Source organism: Panicum hallii, chromosome 3 (genome assembly GCF_002211085.1).
Source record: "Panicum hallii strain FIL2 chromosome 3, PHallii_v3.1, whole genome shotgun sequence".
NCBI lineage: Eukaryota > Viridiplantae > Streptophyta > Magnoliopsida > Poales > Poaceae > Panicum > Panicum hallii.
The window spans coordinates 17,968,373-17,987,507 of record NC_038044.1 but is presented as its reverse complement, the minus strand read 5'-3'; the positions used below and the strand labels follow the sequence as shown (position 1 = coordinate 17,987,507).

Here is a 19,135-nt window from a genome sequence, read left to right as displayed (position 1 = left end):
GTGGAGTGTTGTTGGCAAGGGCACCTGGGCCCGAGGGTGTGCTGTCCAGTCCAGTGTCGGGTGTCGAGGGAAGGGGGAATGACCTGTGCCACGGTAGGCAACAAACACTGTCCTCGCAGGCATCCGGGATTCAGAATTCAGAAACATCTCCCCCGTGCCGGCCGATGGCGTGGACCGCTCCACGCCAAGAGCCACATGCCTTTGGGTGGCCAGGCCCAGGCGCGCGACCCGAACGAATAGAGGTGGGACCTGGGGCGGGCCGTGCCAACCCGGCCCGGTACTCTCATCCCTCCTGCCATGTCGGATCTGGACTCAACCAGGTCCGAGCATGACCCACGGCACGCTGGTATATTTTCATGTCGTGATAGTTTAAACACGACTATCACACACGATGCTCAGTATATTTTGCAGTTATCGTTCTGTGGATATTTATATATTTAAAAATATTTGTTGTTACATGAAAAAATTTCTATGCATAGAAAATAAAAAATCTTTTTTTTGAATGATTCTACTGAAAAATAATGGATGTTAATTAAAAAAATAGCATAAATTGATTGATATTAGAATAACTGGTTACACATAGATCGACGGACTATTTCGTACTATGCTAGCCTAAGCACGGTCCAAAATACGGGCGTGTCATGCAGCCTGCTAAGATTATATGCACGGTATAGTTCAAAAATTTTCGTACCATACCGTGCTTCGTATCGCAGTTCGTGCCAAAAGACTGTACCGTAGCCCGCCCAAAAATAATGCTAGCTGTACGAACGAACCATGTCTGTGCTCGGCGCCCAGCTTGCCCCCGAGCGGCGAGCGAGGACGAGGACGACTGCCCGACAGCCGGCGACGCGGCGGGCAACGGGTCGGGGAGAACGGCCGCCCGACATCCGTCGTCTGCGCACGACCTGGTCTCCCCTCCCGCCGCTCCGTACGGAGACCGCGACGCCGCCGGGTCGCCTTCTCGGCTCGCCTCGCGGCCTTGCCCTCATCTGTTCTTCGACCACACACGGCGTTCTCACGTCTCGCCTTGTGCCGTCGCTGTCTCGCTCCATCCTTCATCGACGTCGAGTGATCCTTCTCGGAACCGAACCGTCCTAATCCCATCGTTTTCCGGGTGGTTTGGAGGCTACGTTCAGATGTCTCAGTGGCGACCGTAGCAATCAGGCACGCATGCAAGATAAGCTAGGACTGCAGAGCTCTCGTCAATGGAAGTAAAAAAAAAATCTTTCCTCACAAAGAAAAGTAAAAAAAGAACAGTACGAAAAGTGAAAGGAAAGAAAAGACCGGTGAGAGACGGGCGCGCGTAGCGTCACTGACCATGTCGCCGCGAAAGGTCACCGGGCTTGTTTTTCCGCGACCTTTTTTCACCTCGAAAGGTGAATATTCTTTCCACGACGTTGCTGCTTTCTACGGACACAAAAAGTGGCCTACTGGCAATGCATACTGGCCTAGCCCGCTAAGCCAGCGTCGAGATCCGAGGCAGCAAAGTGCTTGTTGCTCTGCGCTACCTGCAGCAGCCATGTCCGATGTGCATGCACCTCCTCGCATCCACCGTGCTGATGACTGGCACGTTCAAACAGTCACGTGGAGATCGCGGTTCTCGGAGCCGGAGGAAGCCACCGTGTGAACTCATGCGCATGGGGCTATTAAACAAGTTCACGTATATGACTAGACGCCTCGTGTCCTGTTAACCTAATGATAATACAGTGATAACAGATCACTGCATACAAATGTACAATGCTGTTATCTGCAAATCTCTCACGTTAGGAAACGCACGCTTGTATGGCAAATGTAAAAGCTTACCGGTTTAGAAAATGAGGCAGAACGATTACCAACTTAATTTTCCTATTTACCCTAATGTAACCTAACCCACCCCACTCCTCACCCACACAATGAGTGAGAGACATCTTCCGCATTTCCGACAATTTTCCATTGCTGGATCTATAACTGTTCGATGCCACCGCACTAACCCGTTTCGATTTTACGCTCCCTCGATACAATGACAACCACACTTGATCGAATGAAGAATGTTGTGAGTACTAAGTAGAGATGCTGGAGCATTATAGGAATAGCAAGGCAATTGAGAACACTTACGTCATAATTATGGATTTTGTACATATGGAAAGGGATCTAGGTTACTTTCGTATTTGGGCGCCAACAAATGCATTATAACTCTTTAATTATTTGATAGTGGGATTGAACATTTTTCATCCGGATCGGAAAAACTCCCTGTTAGTTTTTGGACGTGGCGGCCTGGGCTCATGCTTCCTTTTTAGTGTAAAATAAGAAGAAGGGCTGAGAAAAAAATTTCAGACCTATTTTCTTTGCTCAAGCTTGATCCTACAAGAGTTATGGGCCGGGCTTATTCCTTTGGGCTCGGGCCAAGCTGAGCTAGGCAAGATTTGCTGAAGTCTATTTGATAACATGCTTATTCCTTATTTGTTCCGACAAGAATCACAATCACCTTCGACCATATGAAAAGGTTTCATGATTGCTACTGATTACAACTAAGTAATAGCGATAACTTTATGAACATTGTGTTGATGTTGGAAGTTGAAGGAATCTTAGTAGTGATCCACCCGTGTTGCAATTTTAATTCCTAAGAAATGCCTAGAGAACACATGAATATTTTCATATTAAAATACAATCTCATTTGGTATAGGTGATATTTCTTACAATCCTTCTAAAATTTCAGATCTTGTATAGATGCCATGTAAAAGAACTATTCACCCTTGTTTATGCTCTTGATTTTCCTTCCTGACTATATTGATATGCGCATCCTCAAAATAAAATATCAATCTGATTGAATATTAATGTTGGATTTCAAAGCAACACCAAGTTTTGGACTAGGGAATTTGAACTTTTCGCAATGCACCGAGAATATTGACAACCTTAGACCATATGATGTATACTTGCATACTTGTGCAGATATGATTGCTAAGGCACTAATCTGTCATTACTAAGCAATAGCGATAATTTTATGAACATTACTGAAAATGGCAGAAGTATAGGGTAGTGTTGTATGTCTAGCTCTAGCCACAACAAAGCAATGTAGTTATAGTTCTAATAAACGTCCACAAAATATATGAAAGTTTCAGGATTAGAGAATTGAAAAATATTATAGTAAGATCATCCGAGGTAGATGTATTTCTTATAATCTTGCTAAAGCTTCTCTTCTTATATAGACTTTCCACATCACTTAAAAAAAATAGACAATTGTGGTAAGAATTGTTCTTCGCTACCAATATTTTCAATGTTGCTTTTTGATTGTGGTAATAGATGCAAAAGAGAACTCCAATCCTAGTTAGGTGTTGAATTGTCTAACAAAACAAAGTTCAGATAAGGAATTTGTAATTTTGCAATGCAGCAATAAATCACCTTCAATGTTATATTGCTTAATAATATCAAGATTGGATGTACTAGGATTCATAGCCACCTTCGACTACAACAAATATATCTGAAAGTGCTTGCACATGCGTGCAAATATGGATACCAACTATTACAACTAAGGTGGGGTTTGGTTCAAATCTGGGAGTGGTAGCGTTAACGTAATCGTATAGCAACGCTATATGTTACAGTGTAAGGGAAACCAGCATTTGTTTGGTTAGCATATGTAATGTTTTGCACTTTTATTAATGTGTTTGGTTGGAAATAATACTTTGAGCTTGCAATGAGCTGCACTAACAGAAAATAGAGATCGAAACAAAGCATCCAGCATCTCTCTATGGAAGTGTGATCCTCACGGCAAGAAGGGGGCAGACAACAGAAAAAGCTGGAGTTCCCGACACGTGCAAGCTCATGAGTTGTGAGAGCAAAGAGGGAGATGCTCAAGCTCATGAGTTGTGAGAGCAAAGAGGGAGATGCTCAGACCGTAATCAGATAGTGCTGGTGAGTGAGCGGTATCATTATTCTGAAAATCCGTACCTGATATCGCGTGAATCGATTACCTCCCTACCGAACCAAATGGGAAGTTATGTGATCTAACCCACTGTAAATCGATTACAGGGCAAAATGCCCGAACCAAAGCACTCTAAGAAATAGCGACAACTTTGTGGCCGTTGCTGACGATGTTGAAGAAATCTCGGTAGTGTTCCGCATCTAGCTCTATGCGGATGCCTTCACTACTTGCATACAGTTACAAAGAAATTCTTAAAAATTTTCGATGATTGAAAAATGTGGTAGCAAGAAATCATGCCAAATGAGGTGATATTTCTTATATTCCTTGAAATTTTACTGGTTAGATGTGAAACCAATGCATTCAGCGATATCTGCCTAACATAAATGAAACCTTAATGGTCAAAACCATTTCTCTAGGGCCTAGGCTACTGTAGCATTTTAGTGACTCACACTCGACCTGCACTTGTTCTTCCTCAACCTCGACTCCTCAGCCCGAATTCATTTCACCGGCCTCCGGCACCTCTCCGGCATCCGGGGTGTCGCAGCCTCCTCCCACCTCCCGCCATCAGCATAAAAGAAAAGAGAGAGAGAGAGAGAGAGAGAGAGAGAGAGAGAGAGAGAGAGAGAGAAGGAAAATCCCCTCTTCCCCTGACCGGGGTCGCCGCCGCCGAACACATCTCTAGTCTGCTTCCACTGGAGCACGCCACCTCGAATTCTTCTCTCGCAGTCGTCGCCCTCCTCCCCTCTACTCCCATGTACTAAAGCGGGTGCGCAGATCCATCCGGACTTGGATCGATTCCTTCTTTCCTTGCCAGTAAAGCCCAAGCATTCTTGGATGGACCCCGTCCCTGCCTGCGTCGGCGGCAAGAAAACGGATTAGGAAAAGGTGGGGGATCAGGGTATTCGTTTTGGGAAGGAAGGGAAAGGGGATGGGAGGCCTCTGCTCGAAGGTCTCAGCCGTAGACAAGTCGCCGAGCGACACAACGCTTGGTCGGAACCAGGTTGCCGATCATGAGGCAGAGGCGGCGTTGGAGGTGGAGAAGCCGCCGGTATCCGGCGAGGATGCTGCGGCGGCAAAGCGGCTGGAAGAGCAGCAACGGTCTTTCTCGTTCCTGGAGAGCGTCGTACCTGGGCTTGCTTTTAATGGCGGGGCTAACGCCGGCGGCGGCGCGGGGTCCAGGACCTCGCCGCAGCTGACCAGGTCGCTGTCGCAGAGGGCTGGTTTAGGCAAGGCAAGAGCTGGCGCTGCCAAGGTTTGAGGAATTCTTGCGCTTCTTGTTTGATCTATGTTGAATTAGACTGCAACATCACATGTTTTGTTAAGTATCAGTCAAGTTTGTATTTGTTCCACGTGATTCTTAGTCATTTGTTAGATTTCAGTGATATACGTGCACTGTCCCTACGGTACATAGCAACCAAAATATTCTAATCATGATACTGTTATGTTGGGGACATCTCTCACTATCTGTTCAGTATCTCTAATGAATTTGGGAAAATTTCTTGTAGCAGATCATGCCATTCTGTATGTGTTATAACATAATATGCTTATTTAGTCCTTATTGGCATCCTGGCAAAAGAAATTGAGTCATTAATGTTCTGTAAAAAACTTATAATTAAACGGTTCATCATGCGCAAGCACAATTGTCTATGGTATTGTATTTTGACAACTACATGAACTCCAATTATCCTTTTTTATGATCCGATGATTCTATACCTCAAACTCTAGGTTGAAAGCTGTATTTATGGTGGAAATTGTTAGATAGGCGTCTCTCTCATTCATATTCATTTTTTTCTTTACTGAAACAGGTTTCTGAAGTGAGCTCAATTTTAGGTAGAGCTAGCACTGTTGGGCTTGAGAAAGCAGTGGAGGTTCTAGACACACTTGGCAGTAGCATGACAAGTTTAAATTCTAGTAGTGGTTTTGTGTCAAGTAATGCAGCGAAGGGAAACAAAATATCTATGTTGGCTTTTGAGGTGGCAAATACTATAGTTAGAGGCTCCAATCTGATGCGTTCTCTGTCGGAGCCTAGCATAAAGCATCTCAAAGAAGTAGTGTTTCATTCAGAAGGTGTTCAACATCTTATATCCAAAGATATTGATGAATTACTCAAGATGGCAGCTGCTGACAAAAGGTTTGTGCTTGTCTGCACTTCATATCATCTAATCTAATTTCTTCATGCTTGTCATGCACTACCCTGTCAGATATATATTGAAAAAAATTGCACTGCATGTTTCCCTTATATCTTTAATTCAAGTCCTTATTCCTTAATTTGTTAATTCCTACAGGGAAGAATTAGAAGTATTCACAAAAGAGGTTGTTCGCTTTGGAAACCGTTGCAAGGATCCCCAGTGGCACAACTTGGGCCGCTTCTTTGAAAAGTACAGATCCCCCCCCCCCCCCCCCCCACCCACCCACACACAAGCGCCTGCATCTCTGAAAGTGTTACTTTAGGCTACTAACTTATATTTCTGTTTGAATTCCTCTAGGTTGGCATCAGAACGAACACCACAAAATCACCTGAAAGAAGATGCAGAATCAGTAATGCAGAAATTGGTCACCTGCGTTCAATGTACAGCTGTAAGGATGCCCGGATTTATTTAGTTTCAGTGACTTACTTGCTAGCCGACCTGAACTTGCTTGGGACTAAAATGATTCTTTTATTCTTGTTGTAGTCAATGACTTATTTGCTTTACATACAATGTAATTTTGGCTGCTTCTTTATTGCTGCTCGAACCAATAAATAGCTAGATAGTCAATAAAATGCTGCATTCTCTTTGGCTGTTATAGTTGTCAACACTTCAATTTTGTTACATCTGACTGAATTTGTTTGGTTCCTTGAAAGCTTTTAGCCAGCATGGCATTTGCTGCCAATTGCAGTATCTATGGACTCTATGCTCTATTTTCTTGCAGTTTCAAAATGTTGGTCAACCTATAATGTGGAGTTAGACATTTAAGTTTTGATCGTCAATAGATGAAGATTTATCTAGTTCTGCCAGATGAAACTTTTATATTCATTGTGAAACTTTCATAATATACAACTTTTGTAATGTATTAGAACACAAAGTAGTAGTAAAAATGAAATGCTGTTGTCGATTCCTATGGGCTATAGGTAGTCTAATTGTATTATTTGAATAGAGGAATCCTTAGCATCATTGATGAAGTTGTGTGTCGTATATTTGCTCCATATGGGATATACAACAGGATGGTCTTTTTGGAGTTTGCCTGTCGTATTACTGACTTCTCTGCTGTTTCTACTTTTTTGCCCTCAGGAATTATATCATGAATTTCATGCTTTGGATAGATTTGAACAGGATTACCGTCATAAACAGAAAGAACAGGATGGCTTGAGTTCAAGAGGTCAGTTTCGTTTGTGACCTGTAATGCTGTATTAAATATAGCCTGCAGTATGAACAAATTGTCTACCCTACCCTGAGTACAAGTAGGTAACAAATAAAACTAATGATGCATCTCAAGGATTTGTTGGGCAGCACGTATCTCATTTGATTAACCAGTCAATAAGAATGGATAATATGATTCCCAGGCATAGTTTTAACTTTTAACAAATTAGAAAATAACTTGTGTTTAATTTGCAGGAGACAGTCTGGATATACTGAAGCAGGAAGTGAAGGGTCAGAGTAAGCATGTTAAAAGTTTGCAAAAGAGGTCACTTTGGTCCAAAAATTTGGAAGAGGTTGGTATGAGGTGCCTTTGTTAAAAATCTACCATATTATGCTGGCAAGGGAAGGTATTTTTAGGATATTGATTACCACTAAAAATTTTAGGGCACTGCGCATACTACTATCATCCTTTTCTACCATCTTATTCCAAGGTTTGAATAGTACCTTTTCTTCCCAGGTGATGGAAAAGCTCGTAGACATTGTCCAGTTCTTACATTTGGAGATACATAACACCTTCGGTCGTGCTGGTATAATCTTTATGAATCCTACTTATTTTCGTAGCACAGTTTGAACTACTTTTGACAGCTAGTGTTTCTTGATTTTGGTTCTTCAAAGGAACATTTTTGCTTTGTGTGGGGGTATATTTATTATGAGAAGTTGAGAACTGAGATTGAATTCTGATGTATTTGGTTAAGTCTATTATGTCTGCAAGTTCTTTTCAATTGGCCAATTCAAAAATCATAAATGGATGACTCTTTTACCTAGATACTTCTTATGGTTTTTAGACATTTTCGAATCTTTTGGGTAGTTAATATTTTCTTATTGTTCATGGAATAATGATCTAAAAACAATCTTAGACTCACAGTAAGGCAGTGCACCAAGTGCACATATATTATTTAGTCCTGTTAGCAAATTGTTGATTTAAATTTGCAATTTGGGAGGGCGAAAAATGTGCACCCATGCCATTATCATATGCATAGAACTTTCAAGGTTTTGTCCTGTCACTATAATTGTATTGTTTCAGCCATACGAACTGCACAGTGCATTTATTATCTAACTTACATTGCCAGCTTTTGCGGTGACTCATGCAAGGATCCCCCCCCCCCCCCCCCCTCCTTGGATAAAAGATGTCTTAGCTGCACGCATGCTAGGACAACCTTAACTATTCTAAAAAAAACTAGACCCCAGAGGAAAGACCGCCCCCATGGCATTGATTTAAGAAGAATCTAAACCACAGCTAGGTCTAGAAAAGGTCCCGAAGGCTGCCTGCGCAGGCGGCGCTCCCTGCGTAAGGCAGTTTGCACAGCAAGGTGCCTTTTTTTTAGTATGCATTCTTCAGCCCTGGTTGGGAGCGCCACATCTGGTAGCTCAACCACCACGCTGTGCGCATGTCTGCAACCTTTATTATTCTTTCAGTTTGTCTCGGTTTGTTACTGAAGTCAACATTGATTCTTCTCAAAGAACTGCATGATTCTTATTGTGTACCACCTTTGTGAGTTGTGACAATGATCTAGAGTTTCTTGCATCTATCTGACTGTAGACAGTGAAGAGCCACAAGAACCTACTATCAAACACTACAATAGATTGGGACCTGCAGGCCTTGCATTGCATTATGCAAATATCATCAATCAGATTGATAATCTTGTAAGTGTGCATACTCTTCTAGAGACTTACTGAACTATTTCGTGATTAGAATATACTTTGGTCAACTTTCCTACATCAACCATATCGTGATCTATCAGTGCAAGAAGTCTTTAGTCAATTCCCATTTCATGTTTCAAGACTATCAGAAAATGAGGACTATGTTTACGAGGACTGTAATCAATTGTAGTTTATGTTATAAATTGGCATCAGAACCTGCCATGAAAGCTCATCTCCATGGGACGATTGCTTCAACTTTATTTTCGTTACAATATCTGAACAAGGCTTGATCAATTGATAGGTTTCTCGATCATGTGCAATGCCTCCAAACGCAAGGGAAACCTTATATCATGGTTTGCCACCGACTGTCAAATCTGCTCTTCGTTCTAAGCTACAATCTTTTGAACTCAAGGAAGAGGTATGCCAGGCTGGAGTCTCAAATTGGCTAATTGCTATGACTATGATCACACAGTATGAATCACTATGCCATGCTATGCACCTGAACATGATTCTGCTAATGAATGCAGCTTACAGCTCCTCAGATCAAAGCTGAAATGGAGAAAACTTTGCGATGGCTTGTCCCTTTTGCTAGTAACACAACTAAGTAATTTAATCTTTCCTAATCACCTATGATCTGACTATTTACAACTGGAATTGCTCATATCATACTTCGAATGTGGTTACTTGTTCATAGCAGGGCACACCATGGCTTCGGTTGGGTTGGGGAGTGGGCAAATACAGGGTTAGCATCTGTGCAATCATTCTAATTAGAAATCGATAAACTGAGGTTTCCTCAGTGATGTAAATAGAAATTCATGAAAGTATGATTTGTCTCTGATAACCTCTTTCCTGATGCAGATCTGAGTTAAACTGTAAGCTATCAGGGCAGATGGACATGACCCGAATCGAGACGTTGTATCATGCTGAGAAGGAGAAGGCTGATGCGCTTATACTTGAGCTTGTTGTGTGGCTTCATCATCTTATCAGTAAATCAAGAAATGGCCATGGAGGTGTAAGGTCTCCCATCAAATCTCCCATGAGCTCACCAACAAAAAGGGGTGCCAAAATCACACTGTTGGCGGGCAAAACGAACAATTCGTCACCGATTCTGACACAAGAGGACCAGGATATGCTAAGGAATGTTAAGTACAGGAAATTTGTCCCTGGAATAAGTAAAAGTCAAGAGTTTAACACAAAGTCAAGTCACAGCAAACAGGGTAGGCTGAGCAAGAGCAATAGCCACTCTCCAGCCAGTGGCACCAGGAAAGACTTGCTCCCAGTTAGGAGGTCTTCCATGCTTCCAGTTATTGACTTCGAGATTGACAGGACCAAAGCTTTGGATCTAATCGACAGGCTTGACGACCTAAAAATACAATGAACATTGAAGCTAACTTGAAACATAAACTTGAAATTTATGCAGTCGTTCTTGAAAGCGCCAGCAGGGATGTAAAAAATAGTATGCATCAGCAGGCCGCCCGTCAGAGACTCTGGTGAGGAACTAGCAATCTGTCAAATTGGAGCTGAAAAACTGGTGGTAGCAAAGATGGTATCGTAATAGGAAAAAATGTTGTAAAAATTCTGTCATGTCAATCTGTACAAGAAATGGAAAGTGCAAGTTTTGAAAAACAAGGGGGTAAAAGGATCTAGATGTCCTAAATTTTCATGGCCATTTGGCTGAAATGGTTCCGATGCCCGGCAACTCCGAAGTCTCACTTTTGGAAACAGAAATTTAACAAACTATACTGTAGAGGATATCTATTCTCAGAGCCCAAAACCCAACCTCAGTAATCCCATTTAACAGATCACCCAGAAGTACTCAAGCAACTAAAAATGCATCGCTGCAACCTTCTTTCGCTTCTCAAACTTCCGTTACACAGTGAGCTCAATCAAGTGATTATACGGATCAGCTCGGTTGCTCTGGACTGCCTAGTAACAGCAGCAGCATTTCTGATCTGTTGCTTCTTTAGATGTCTAGTCTTTAATTCCTCGTACAGGTGCAAGAAAAACTGTCCTACAATGGTGCCACAAAATGACAAAGAACATTACATCGTGTTGTACTATGAACAAGCACATCTCTAGCATCTAAAATTAATTATCTGATATCTCCATTGCTATGTTGGAGGTCTCTCGAGTGCCACCCAACCAAATTTGCCTTTCCTATAATCCGACAATATGCGGAAAGCTGCTTGGTTCGTGTCTCCATTGAACAAGTGAATAGAGAGCTTTGTAACAAACCTGCGATTTGTTGAGCATGCCATTAGAACATCAACTTTAAGTTCTAGGTCCATATTGAAAAGAATTAGAGGGGATCAATCACATACATTTTACCACAGTTGTTCTCTACATCAATCCTATATCGCCTTCGAAACGCTTCTGAACCTGTTCAATGTAAGCCCATCAGCGACGATTGAAGACACTCACACATAAAAGCATATAAAAAGCACATGGATTAGTACTATCAACTCAAACATAATATGGTAATCATTAGCTTATAAGAAAACAGACCTACTGCAGGGTGTCTTATCAACATTTGTACAAGAATTGCCGCCACATCAGGGAAATCATATGACCTTTCTCCAATATCATCACATATAGCAAGCTTAATTGCAGCTGTCTGGTCACTAATTCGCATAGGCAAAATTCCAGGTGAATCTAGCAATTCTAGGTCTGTTCCAAAACGAACCCACCTGTTCAGAGTCACGAATGTTAGAAGCCGAATAATGCAAATACATGATTATTTGTATGGGTACACAATGTAAAATTACACACATGCAACTGCATAGCTTACTTAAGCTCTCTTGTGACACCTGGTCTAGGTGCTGCTGGGCACATTCTTCGTTTCAGCAAGCGATTAATCAAGGAAGATTTGCCAACATTTGGATATCCAACTATTCCAGCTCGAACCTTTCAAGGTACAATAGAAACAAGCAGCAAAGTAAACATGTCATGGTTGATCATTATTTTAAATAATCAAAAGATTATTTGATTTATCAGAAATTCTAAGCCAATGAAAACGATAAAACCAACAAAATGTCAATCAGATTACCGGACGAGGAAGTAGTCCCTTTTCCTTTCGTTTTGTGTTCACACCAGATGCTACTGATTTTGCCATCCTACCTAATTTCATTGTACCCTGAACACCAGCAAAGAAATGGTGGGAAGTGAATGGCATATGTGTCGGAATCAACCAGAAATGCCTGGCTAGTCAGCTGCCAAAACTCAACAAGGCAATCTTACCATGCCCAGCTGCCCATTGGCGAAGACAACTTTGGTGCCCTGATTAGCAAAGTAAGTAGCCCATGCATTCCTGTCCTCAGTTGAGATCATGTCCTCGCGATTCAAGACTATGATCCTTCTCCGGTTGCCTAGCCAGGAGTCCATCTGATCATACACAACAAGACTTAGTACCATCTCAAGTTGGTGTTTTGCACACACAAATACAAGCAATCGCCTAAAGTATAACCTTAGGGTGGCTAGTGGACAAGGGAATCCTAGCATCACGGATCTCTATGACAACATCCATGAGCCTTAACTGTTCCTTCAATTCTTTCTCCGTTTTTGCAATGTGACCAGGATACCACTGCAAAGTGCCAATTGAATGACATAAACGAACATATTGAACATTAGCTATTTATAATGCATAATATGGTAGTGAGTGGATATGCCGGCTAATTGATTCCACTAATGCACACCTTATATATACCTGCACTGGGCGGAGTGATCTGGTCCAGTAGCGCAAATCAGCATCCAAGGATTCCCAGTATGTCTCTTCGTCAAACTCCTCGTCCACGTACTGTGAGAGACCTAATCTCTCTCTCTCATATAAACCAAGCAATGTGTCACCAGCAACCTAATAATGCACCATAGCATGAGAAAAGTGAACAGTGCGTCTGAACATCAGACTGGTACCCTTTTTTTTGAAGAAAACAGACTGGTACCAATGGCTGCGCCTAATCCAACTTATAATTGCTGTAAACAGTACCACAAACGCGAAGCCACAGTTATTGTATATGATGCTTTGAAAGGCAGTTCACAAGCCGTTGAAGACTGAAACTGGAGCCTTTGTTAGTCGTACATTTTGGATGGTAACATAAAGATATTACCTAACTATTTTTGGCCCAAAACCTAGTCCGTTTTGTTTCCAATTTCGGCTTTGTTCTCTAGTAATTAAAAAACGATAACTAAGAAGGAACGGGCAGGTTTTCAGAGATCTCATTTTTTTTTCTTTTAACCCTGAACACAATTGAATAACTACGACTCAGTCTCAAGTAGTAAGGACACAGGCTCTGGAATCAATATTAGGACAACACAAACATATGCACTCACGGAGTTTTTCTAGTGCTATTAGCAATTGGATTCGCAACTTGGCAGCATAAATCACAAGGAGCCGAACATATTCAATTATTTCTCCGCGTATTCTTTCTCTGTTGCTTTTCTCTGTAGAATATGCGGAAGCGCATGGAACCGAACATCTCCAAATGCGAGGAAGCCGGCAATAAAACATCTAACACAAGCATCGAATCAAAACAACAGAAGAAGAGGAGGAAGAAAAGCAAGAACCGATGGGAGTGGATAAATCAGGCGATACTTAGCCGGGAATAGTCCACAAACCATGGCTGATTCGCTGGCCGCCCTGAGAAGCACTCGGCGAGGAAGCGTCCTGACGGGTAAAGGCGCCGCCTTTATCCTACCCAGCCCCCGCGCCGGCGCCGGCGCGAAGGAGGTGGTGGGTGCGGCCCAGGAAGCGGGAGCCATGGCGAGGGAGAGAGAAGGGATTGAGGGGATAGCCGAAACGGGTGGGCTTTAGTTAACGGCGCGATGGATGTTACGGCTGGCTGTCACGAGCCAAGCTGGAGCGAGTCCAGGAGCTCAGGCTTGAGCTCGACATAAACCCAAGCCGAGCTTGGCCTTTTTTTTGGAAGGACAGCTTGCTTTTCTTCAGAGGGTCATTTTGACAACTTGCATCACATGATTCTTGAACCTGGAAGCCATAAAAACATCATATATCAGGTGCCATGAAGTTCCGCAATAACCAACAGATAAACACAATTTATAATCAAAATAAGCTCGACAAGGTTTGCTTCGGAACATTTGCGCAACTTCTGTTAGCTCTATTTCATACATTTACATTAGATTGTACAATATAAATACATCTGCCGAAAACTGTCAGACTAGCTAGAGACTGTCAGATGGATGAGGCGACACACAAACCCATCTAGCTGCACCCTGACGAATTGGCAGCAAAACTCTTCTCACACCAGCAAGCTAGAAGACAGATTGCTTATATCTTGCATCGGCCCAGCTGCCCAGCGATCAAACTGGTACTTTAGCAAATCCTACCATTTCTACAAAACTTAGCAATTACTCAGGTTGGTAACGACCGCAGAAAGACTTTCGAGACGATGGTGAGCATAGAAAGCATCATGAGTTTCTCAATGGTGAACCATGCAAGATGGGAGAGCCGCAGAACACCGAGCATAAGTAGGATCCTTTTTCAAGGTGTTTGAGCATCCTGGAAGGTTTCTACACAAAGTAGTCTTGTCGCACAACAGTAATGAAGTCGCCAGAGAGTAGGTCATCCTCTTTCTGTTTCCCTCCTGTTTCACCGTTGCCTTGAATATGCCAATATATTGGGGGAAGAGGTGTGTACAGATCTGTATAGTTGTAAAAGAAAAAAGGAGTTACCATGGTGTCACTTTTCATACGTGCTTTAGATTTAGATTTTGTAAGCCAAACTATTTCATCTAGAGAAGTGAATAACTGTCAATACCCGTCAAATAACAACCAAGAACCAGAATACAGAAAAAACAGCAAGTTTCCATGCCCTTACAAAACAATTTAGAAACAAACCTTAAAGCATTTGAAAAGGACATATGTCAGCACATCACACGTAGTAGGTGCAATAAAAACTTCTAAATAGTGGACCATTGCTTGATCCATAAATATGAAGAACAATCTCCAATTACAGCACCAAATAACTTTTCAATTCAACCAACTTAAACAACTTTAACAGGGAGCGTGGGATTGGTACCCAGTACAACAGTAGCATAAGTACCAAGTCTTAACGACCGCAACTTATGCTAGATTTGACAATACAACGGTGGTAAGGGAGAAATTGATAATTCGAAATAAATTTACCAGAAAGGTTTTCAATTCAACCAGTTTCACTGCTACGAGATCAAATAACCACATTAGGGGTTGCCAAATTGAATCAGTTACCAAATCAAATAACCTCATTAGGGCATAAATCCGTGATGTTTAAAAACCACTACTTGCCATAGAATAATGTAAAACTTAAGTGAACAAAGCACTTATGCTCAGTTCTGGGGAAGACCCATAAGCATGCTCACATAATGTTGTCGTCAACTCATAAGTGCATTATGATGTATGACATAGCAAACATTGATCTTTTCCAGCAGAGAATGGCTAAATCATGATTCACTAAAAACTAAGAAGCAATTACCTGAAGAAAGGGTTGGATCATGTTCTCTTGTAGAATGCAGCACAACAGTGCCAGTGAGCACAGTAAGAAATCCACAAATCTCAGAGGCAATACTGCTTATACTCTGCCCGGACCAGTCCTAGTTGTAATTACACAACAGAAGTTTAGCAAAAGGATCAAAATGTTTGGAACTTATGGAAGTTCCTCAAATTAGCATACCTTGAACATTATGGCACTTGCTAAAATTGTGAGGGATGTGAACATCGCATAATAGATGGGAGAAACAACTGCAGTATTGAAAGTATCCAATGCCTGGAAGTTCAACATAATGTGAAGATGAAAATCAATATCGTAATTGTAATTACCTAAATTGTAAAGTTGATCCTGGCTGTACCTTGTTCAGGTAAACTAACTGGATAATTATGCATGTAGCTGAAACAGTTGCAAACAACCAAGTTTGGAAATAGCCAGCCTGGTTTATACCCTCAATTGTAAGCTTGATAGCAATGCCTACCGCCTTGATGCTCATTACCTAGCAAAAGAAAAGGCAAAGAAACACTCCATAAAATAAAAGACAAAGTTGGTTTCAATGGTATGCCAATGAACATGATTTACCGTCAAAGATCCTATCACCGAGCAAATTCCCACATAAACCACTATATTGGTCTGGCCATAGCGGGGTGCACAGTGCAGCATCAACACCAATGAGATCACCAATGCAGAGGCCGCATAACAAAGAAAGGCTGCAGAGAGCAAGGAGAGACATTACACAACGCACATGAAAATCAACTGGTCAGTTTTGGTGATTGATTATTATATTTGTTGGTATATAGGGCAACGTATCGTCCCATAATGCATCATCCAAACCTTTTGATTTGACTGAATTACTTTATGGAAAAGCTAGGTTGTATGAATTTCATTGCAAAAATTTAGATAGAATATATGAAGTAATGCAAACAGGTACATCTTGGCAAACATTCTATTTATTAGGATTTACAAACATACAGATAGATTATGTTTTAACAAGTTGACGTATAAAACAATATCTTTGCGATCAGAGGGAATACCAGGTTGTGTTGCCAAGTGCCAGATCTGCGCCACTGAGCTTGGCGTCTCTTCTTCTGGCGCATGGAGGATGATTACAGTTGACCCAACTATACAGAGCACACAACCCAACACACCCATCCGCTGCAGCTTCTCATTCAGGATGAAATGGGCTAGAACAGCACTGCTCCGCAGAGATCACCACACATGCATATGTCCAAATCCAAACTAGAATCAATCCATGAGATTAACCGTCTCTGATCTCAAGACAGAATACAGCATGATCATTTAGCAACCATCCCAATCCTACCTGACAATTATGCTCAGCGCCCCAAGCGGGGTGACCAGGACGGCAGGCGCAAACATGTAGGCCACAAAATTAGCAATCTCACCGATTAGCACTGCGAAGTTTCAAGCATGTCAATTATTTCAGCCATATGCCGTGAAGAACGAGCTGGACAAAGGAATCAGGAACGTACTGGTAACCATCCCAACCCACCATAATGGCTCCAGGAGGTATCCATAGCCCCCAACACCTGCAATTTCCATCACGAAAACAAATTTTGCATGATTGAAATGAACCAGACATGAAGGAAGCGAATTTTCAACATCGTTCATCACGTAAACTACAATGAATGCCTAAAAATAGAATGAAGCTAGGAATTCGATGTGCTGCCCATGATTGCAATAGAAATAACGAAAAGGGGAGGAAAAAAGGAGGCGCCTTTTGATTGCCGGTGATAGAGAGGGGGCGAGTACCTGCGCGGGTGCCGGCGGCGCCAGCGCGGCGGAGGCCTTTCTTCTTGACGATGAAGCTGACGCCTATGAAGGCGGAGGAGGCGACCGCGAGGAGCGCGCCCGTGAGGTTGGCAGCGAAGAGGTCGCCGCCGTCGTTCGGAGGGGCGGGAGTCATCGAAGGCGCGCGGCGGCGGCGGCGCGAGGCCGGCGCATTTGGGGCGAGCCAGGTGCGGATTTGGAAATGGAGGCTGGGATCGGATTTTTGGATTTTTCGTGCTTGAAATTTGTGCTTGTTCACCTGGAGAATGTGTGGGTGGCGGTGCGCGGGATTGGAGGGAGGAGAGAGAGGCCGAGACGAGAGTGGGGCGAGGGGACAAGTGTAAACCGGAGATGGAGATTCGAAGGGTATGAAAAGATGGAAAGGTTTTCCATGGTATAATTCGCTTAACATCTTTGCTTGGAGTACATATGATGTGAACACGTCTGTGATTGACATGGACACACATTTGTCTCCTCATCTCCATCCAATTTATTTCTACCGACATACAAACTTATTTCAAACAATAACAAACAGATTTATGATTTAAGTACATGCATCATTGATTCGTTGAAGATACCATCTTAAGCCTGGCAGTGAGGTAAAAGTCTTGGTGACATTTTTTTGCCTAAACTGGTATGGGGTGAGTACATAGGGAATGTTTTTAAGGTCAAATGTGCATTTGATCCCAGTTGATCCATTTTTCAAGTTGGGATTGAAATTGATACTTTAGTTAAATAATCGATAAAAATTAAATACTAATAACGTACTCCCTCTGCCCTTCCATCCTAATAGAAATTTGATAGTAAAACATTTGAAATCAGCCTATTTAGCTTTGAACAAGGATAGGGCTACCAAGGTAAGGAGAGATCATATAGTGTTGCAGCATTTGTAACATGCACTTGTCCAAACAAAACTCTAAAGTAAAGGATGAAAGAAACTAAGTAAAAGGACTCCTCGCCAAACATCGAGCTTGATATATTAAGTACAAAATGATACATCGTTTGTTTAATAGAGCTCCATTTCTTGATTGTTCAGCTCTAGCATCAAGTGAAAATGGAAAAATGATTCTTATCAGCTCTTTTATAGAATCTAATTGTATCCTAACTGTTTATTTGTTAGGACTTCACGAAATCTGCTCGAAGAAGCTGGGAATAGAGCCCTACCAACATAGGGTCGGATAGAAATAGCTGAAGGGTAATGTGCTATATACTATGTAGCAAGCCTTTTTTTTACCTTGCTTCTACCCAACTTGCTAGATGGGCATTTTGATGGCTGAATCACGGTAAAAAGAACTCGTGTGCTTTCACATGATTTCTACACTGCTTTACGTTTTGAAACGGTACACGTACCGGGTGCCCGTAGCAGAGCCCCTCACAGGTACCAACAAAGAAGCCAATTGAAGGCGGGTAGTTAGATGGGATCGACGGTGGAGGTGGCACGATTAGCGCACGACGCCTCTGGTACCCGCGACATCGCGCGACCCCACGCCCATTCGCCGTCCCCACTGTTGCGATCCAGATCTCATCGCGCGCCGGATGACCGGCCCGCGGGATGTGGTGGTCCAGCGCTGCCTCCAGTGACCCAGCCGGCAAATCCGTCCGGGCCCTTCGTCCAGCGTCCTGCGTCCTGGACGCCATGGGGTCTCACTTTCACGTGCCATGTCCCTGGTCGCCGCCGCTCTGCCGCTGAGGCCTGGGGCTCTGGCGCTCCGCCGCAGCTGCGTGGAGGCGGAGGGCGCGGGCGGGCGGGCGGCCGGCGGCTGCCGGTCGCCGTTTTGTCTTCCGGGCGGGGCCGGCGGCTTCACCCTACCTGCATGGCTGCTGTAGTGCTGTTCGATTTGCTGACGCGGCGACGCACTGAGCGATGTTTCGTCGCCTTTGTGTCTTTGCTGCTCCTTGCCTCTAGGCTAACCTTAAGCTAGTGTCGTAGTCTTC

General features: G+C 42.9%; 3 protein-coding genes across 5 annotated transcripts; 1 reads left to right on the top strand and 2 right to left on the bottom strand.

The window, feature by feature from the left end:
- Positions 1–4,333: 4,333 nt before the first annotated feature.
- On the top strand, positions 4,334–10,583 carry LOC112886221. 2 transcript variants are annotated; one of them, XM_025952038.1, is made up of 12 exons: positions 4,334–5,150; positions 5,704–6,029; positions 6,184–6,276; positions 6,385–6,475; positions 7,168–7,255; positions 7,492–7,589; positions 7,754–7,823; positions 8,837–8,940; positions 9,239–9,355; positions 9,465–9,541; positions 9,632–9,679; positions 9,796–10,583. In XM_025952038.1, exons 1-12 carry the CDS (start codon positions 4,827–4,829, stop codon positions 10,313–10,315), a joined length of 1,956 nt encoding a protein of 651 aa, XP_025807823.1. In that variant the 5' UTR covers positions 4,334–4,826; the 3' UTR covers positions 10,316–10,583. The 2 variants fall into 2 exon arrangements, with proteins under 2 accessions (XP_025807823.1, XP_025807824.1); XM_025952039.1 differs by having other exon boundaries at positions 4,827–5,150; positions 9,635–9,679; positions 9,796–10,315.
- Positions 10,584–10,762: 179 nt separating this feature from the next.
- On the bottom strand, positions 10,763–13,866 carry LOC112886225 (DAR GTPase 3, chloroplastic). The gene is made up of 9 exons (XM_025952045.1): positions 13,549–13,866; positions 12,641–12,787; positions 12,401–12,517; positions 12,175–12,318; positions 11,984–12,070; positions 11,726–11,841; positions 11,443–11,624; positions 11,259–11,316; positions 10,763–11,172 (listed from the first exon to the last, which is right to left on the bottom strand). The coding sequence occupies exons 1-9, from the start codon at positions 13,690–13,692 to the stop codon at positions 11,049–11,051; spliced, it is 1,119 nt and encodes a 372-aa protein (XP_025807830.1). The 5' UTR covers positions 13,693–13,866; the 3' UTR covers positions 10,763–11,048.
- A 100-nt stretch (positions 13,867–13,966) lies between these two features.
- On the bottom strand, positions 13,967–17,551 carry LOC112886226 (probable magnesium transporter NIPA6). Of its 2 annotated transcripts, none has more exons than XM_025952047.1 (9): positions 17,183–17,551; positions 16,903–16,959; positions 16,734–16,824; positions 16,447–16,607; positions 15,995–16,122; positions 15,774–15,911; positions 15,599–15,691; positions 15,401–15,518; positions 13,967–14,591 (listed from the first exon to the last, which is right to left on the bottom strand). In XM_025952047.1, exons 1-9 carry the CDS (start codon positions 17,334–17,336, stop codon positions 14,461–14,463), a joined length of 1,071 nt encoding a protein of 356 aa, XP_025807832.1. In that variant the 5' UTR covers positions 17,337–17,551; the 3' UTR covers positions 13,967–14,460. The 2 variants fall into 2 exon arrangements, with proteins under 2 accessions (XP_025807832.1, XP_025807833.1); XM_025952048.1 differs by having other exon boundaries at positions 14,304–14,591; positions 16,923–16,959; positions 17,183–17,323.
- Between the last annotated feature and the right edge of the window lie 1,584 nt (positions 17,552–19,135).

What these genes read in the sequence shown, in the direction of transcription:
- LOC112886226 (XM_025952047.1), bottom strand. Translation starts at nt 17,336, where the DNA reads ATGACTCCCGCCCCTCCGAACGACGGCGGCGACCTCTTCGCTGCCAAC. An exon ending in GCGCTGAGCATAATTGTCAG is followed by an intron (nt 16,608 to 16,733) that starts GTAGGATTGGGA and finishes TCTGCGGAGCAG; the next exon opens with TGCTGTTCTAGCCCATTTCA. An exon ending in GCACTTGGCAACACAACCTG is followed by an intron (nt 16,123 to 16,446) that starts GTATTCCCTCTG and finishes TGCTCTCTGCAG; the next exon opens with CCTTTCTTTGTTATGCGGCC.
- LOC112886225 (XM_025952045.1), bottom strand. Translation starts at nt 13,692, where the DNA reads ATGGCTCCCGCTTCCTGGGCCGCACCCACCACCTCCTTCGCGCCGGCG. An exon ending in CGGCCAGCGAATCAGCCATG is followed by an intron (nt 12,788 to 13,548) that starts GTTTGTGGACTA and finishes GTGCATTATTAG; the next exon opens with GTTGCTGGTGACACATTGCT. An exon ending in GATCACTCCGCCCAGTGCAG is followed by an intron (nt 12,518 to 12,640) that starts GTATATATAAGG and finishes GGCACTTTGCAG; the next exon opens with TGGTATCCTGGTCACATTGC.
- LOC112886221 (XM_025952038.1), top strand. Translation starts at nt 4,827, where the DNA reads ATGGGAGGCCTCTGCTCGAAGGTCTCAGCCGTAGACAAGTCGCCGAGC. An exon ending in TTGGGCCGCTTCTTTGAAAA is followed by an intron (nt 6,277 to 6,384) that starts GTACAGATCCCC and finishes GAATTCCTCTAG; the next exon opens with GTTGGCATCAGAACGAACAC. An exon ending in GGGGAGTGGGCAAATACAGG is followed by an intron (nt 9,680 to 9,795) that starts GTTAGCATCTGT and finishes TTCCTGATGCAG; the next exon opens with ATCTGAGTTAAACTGTAAGC.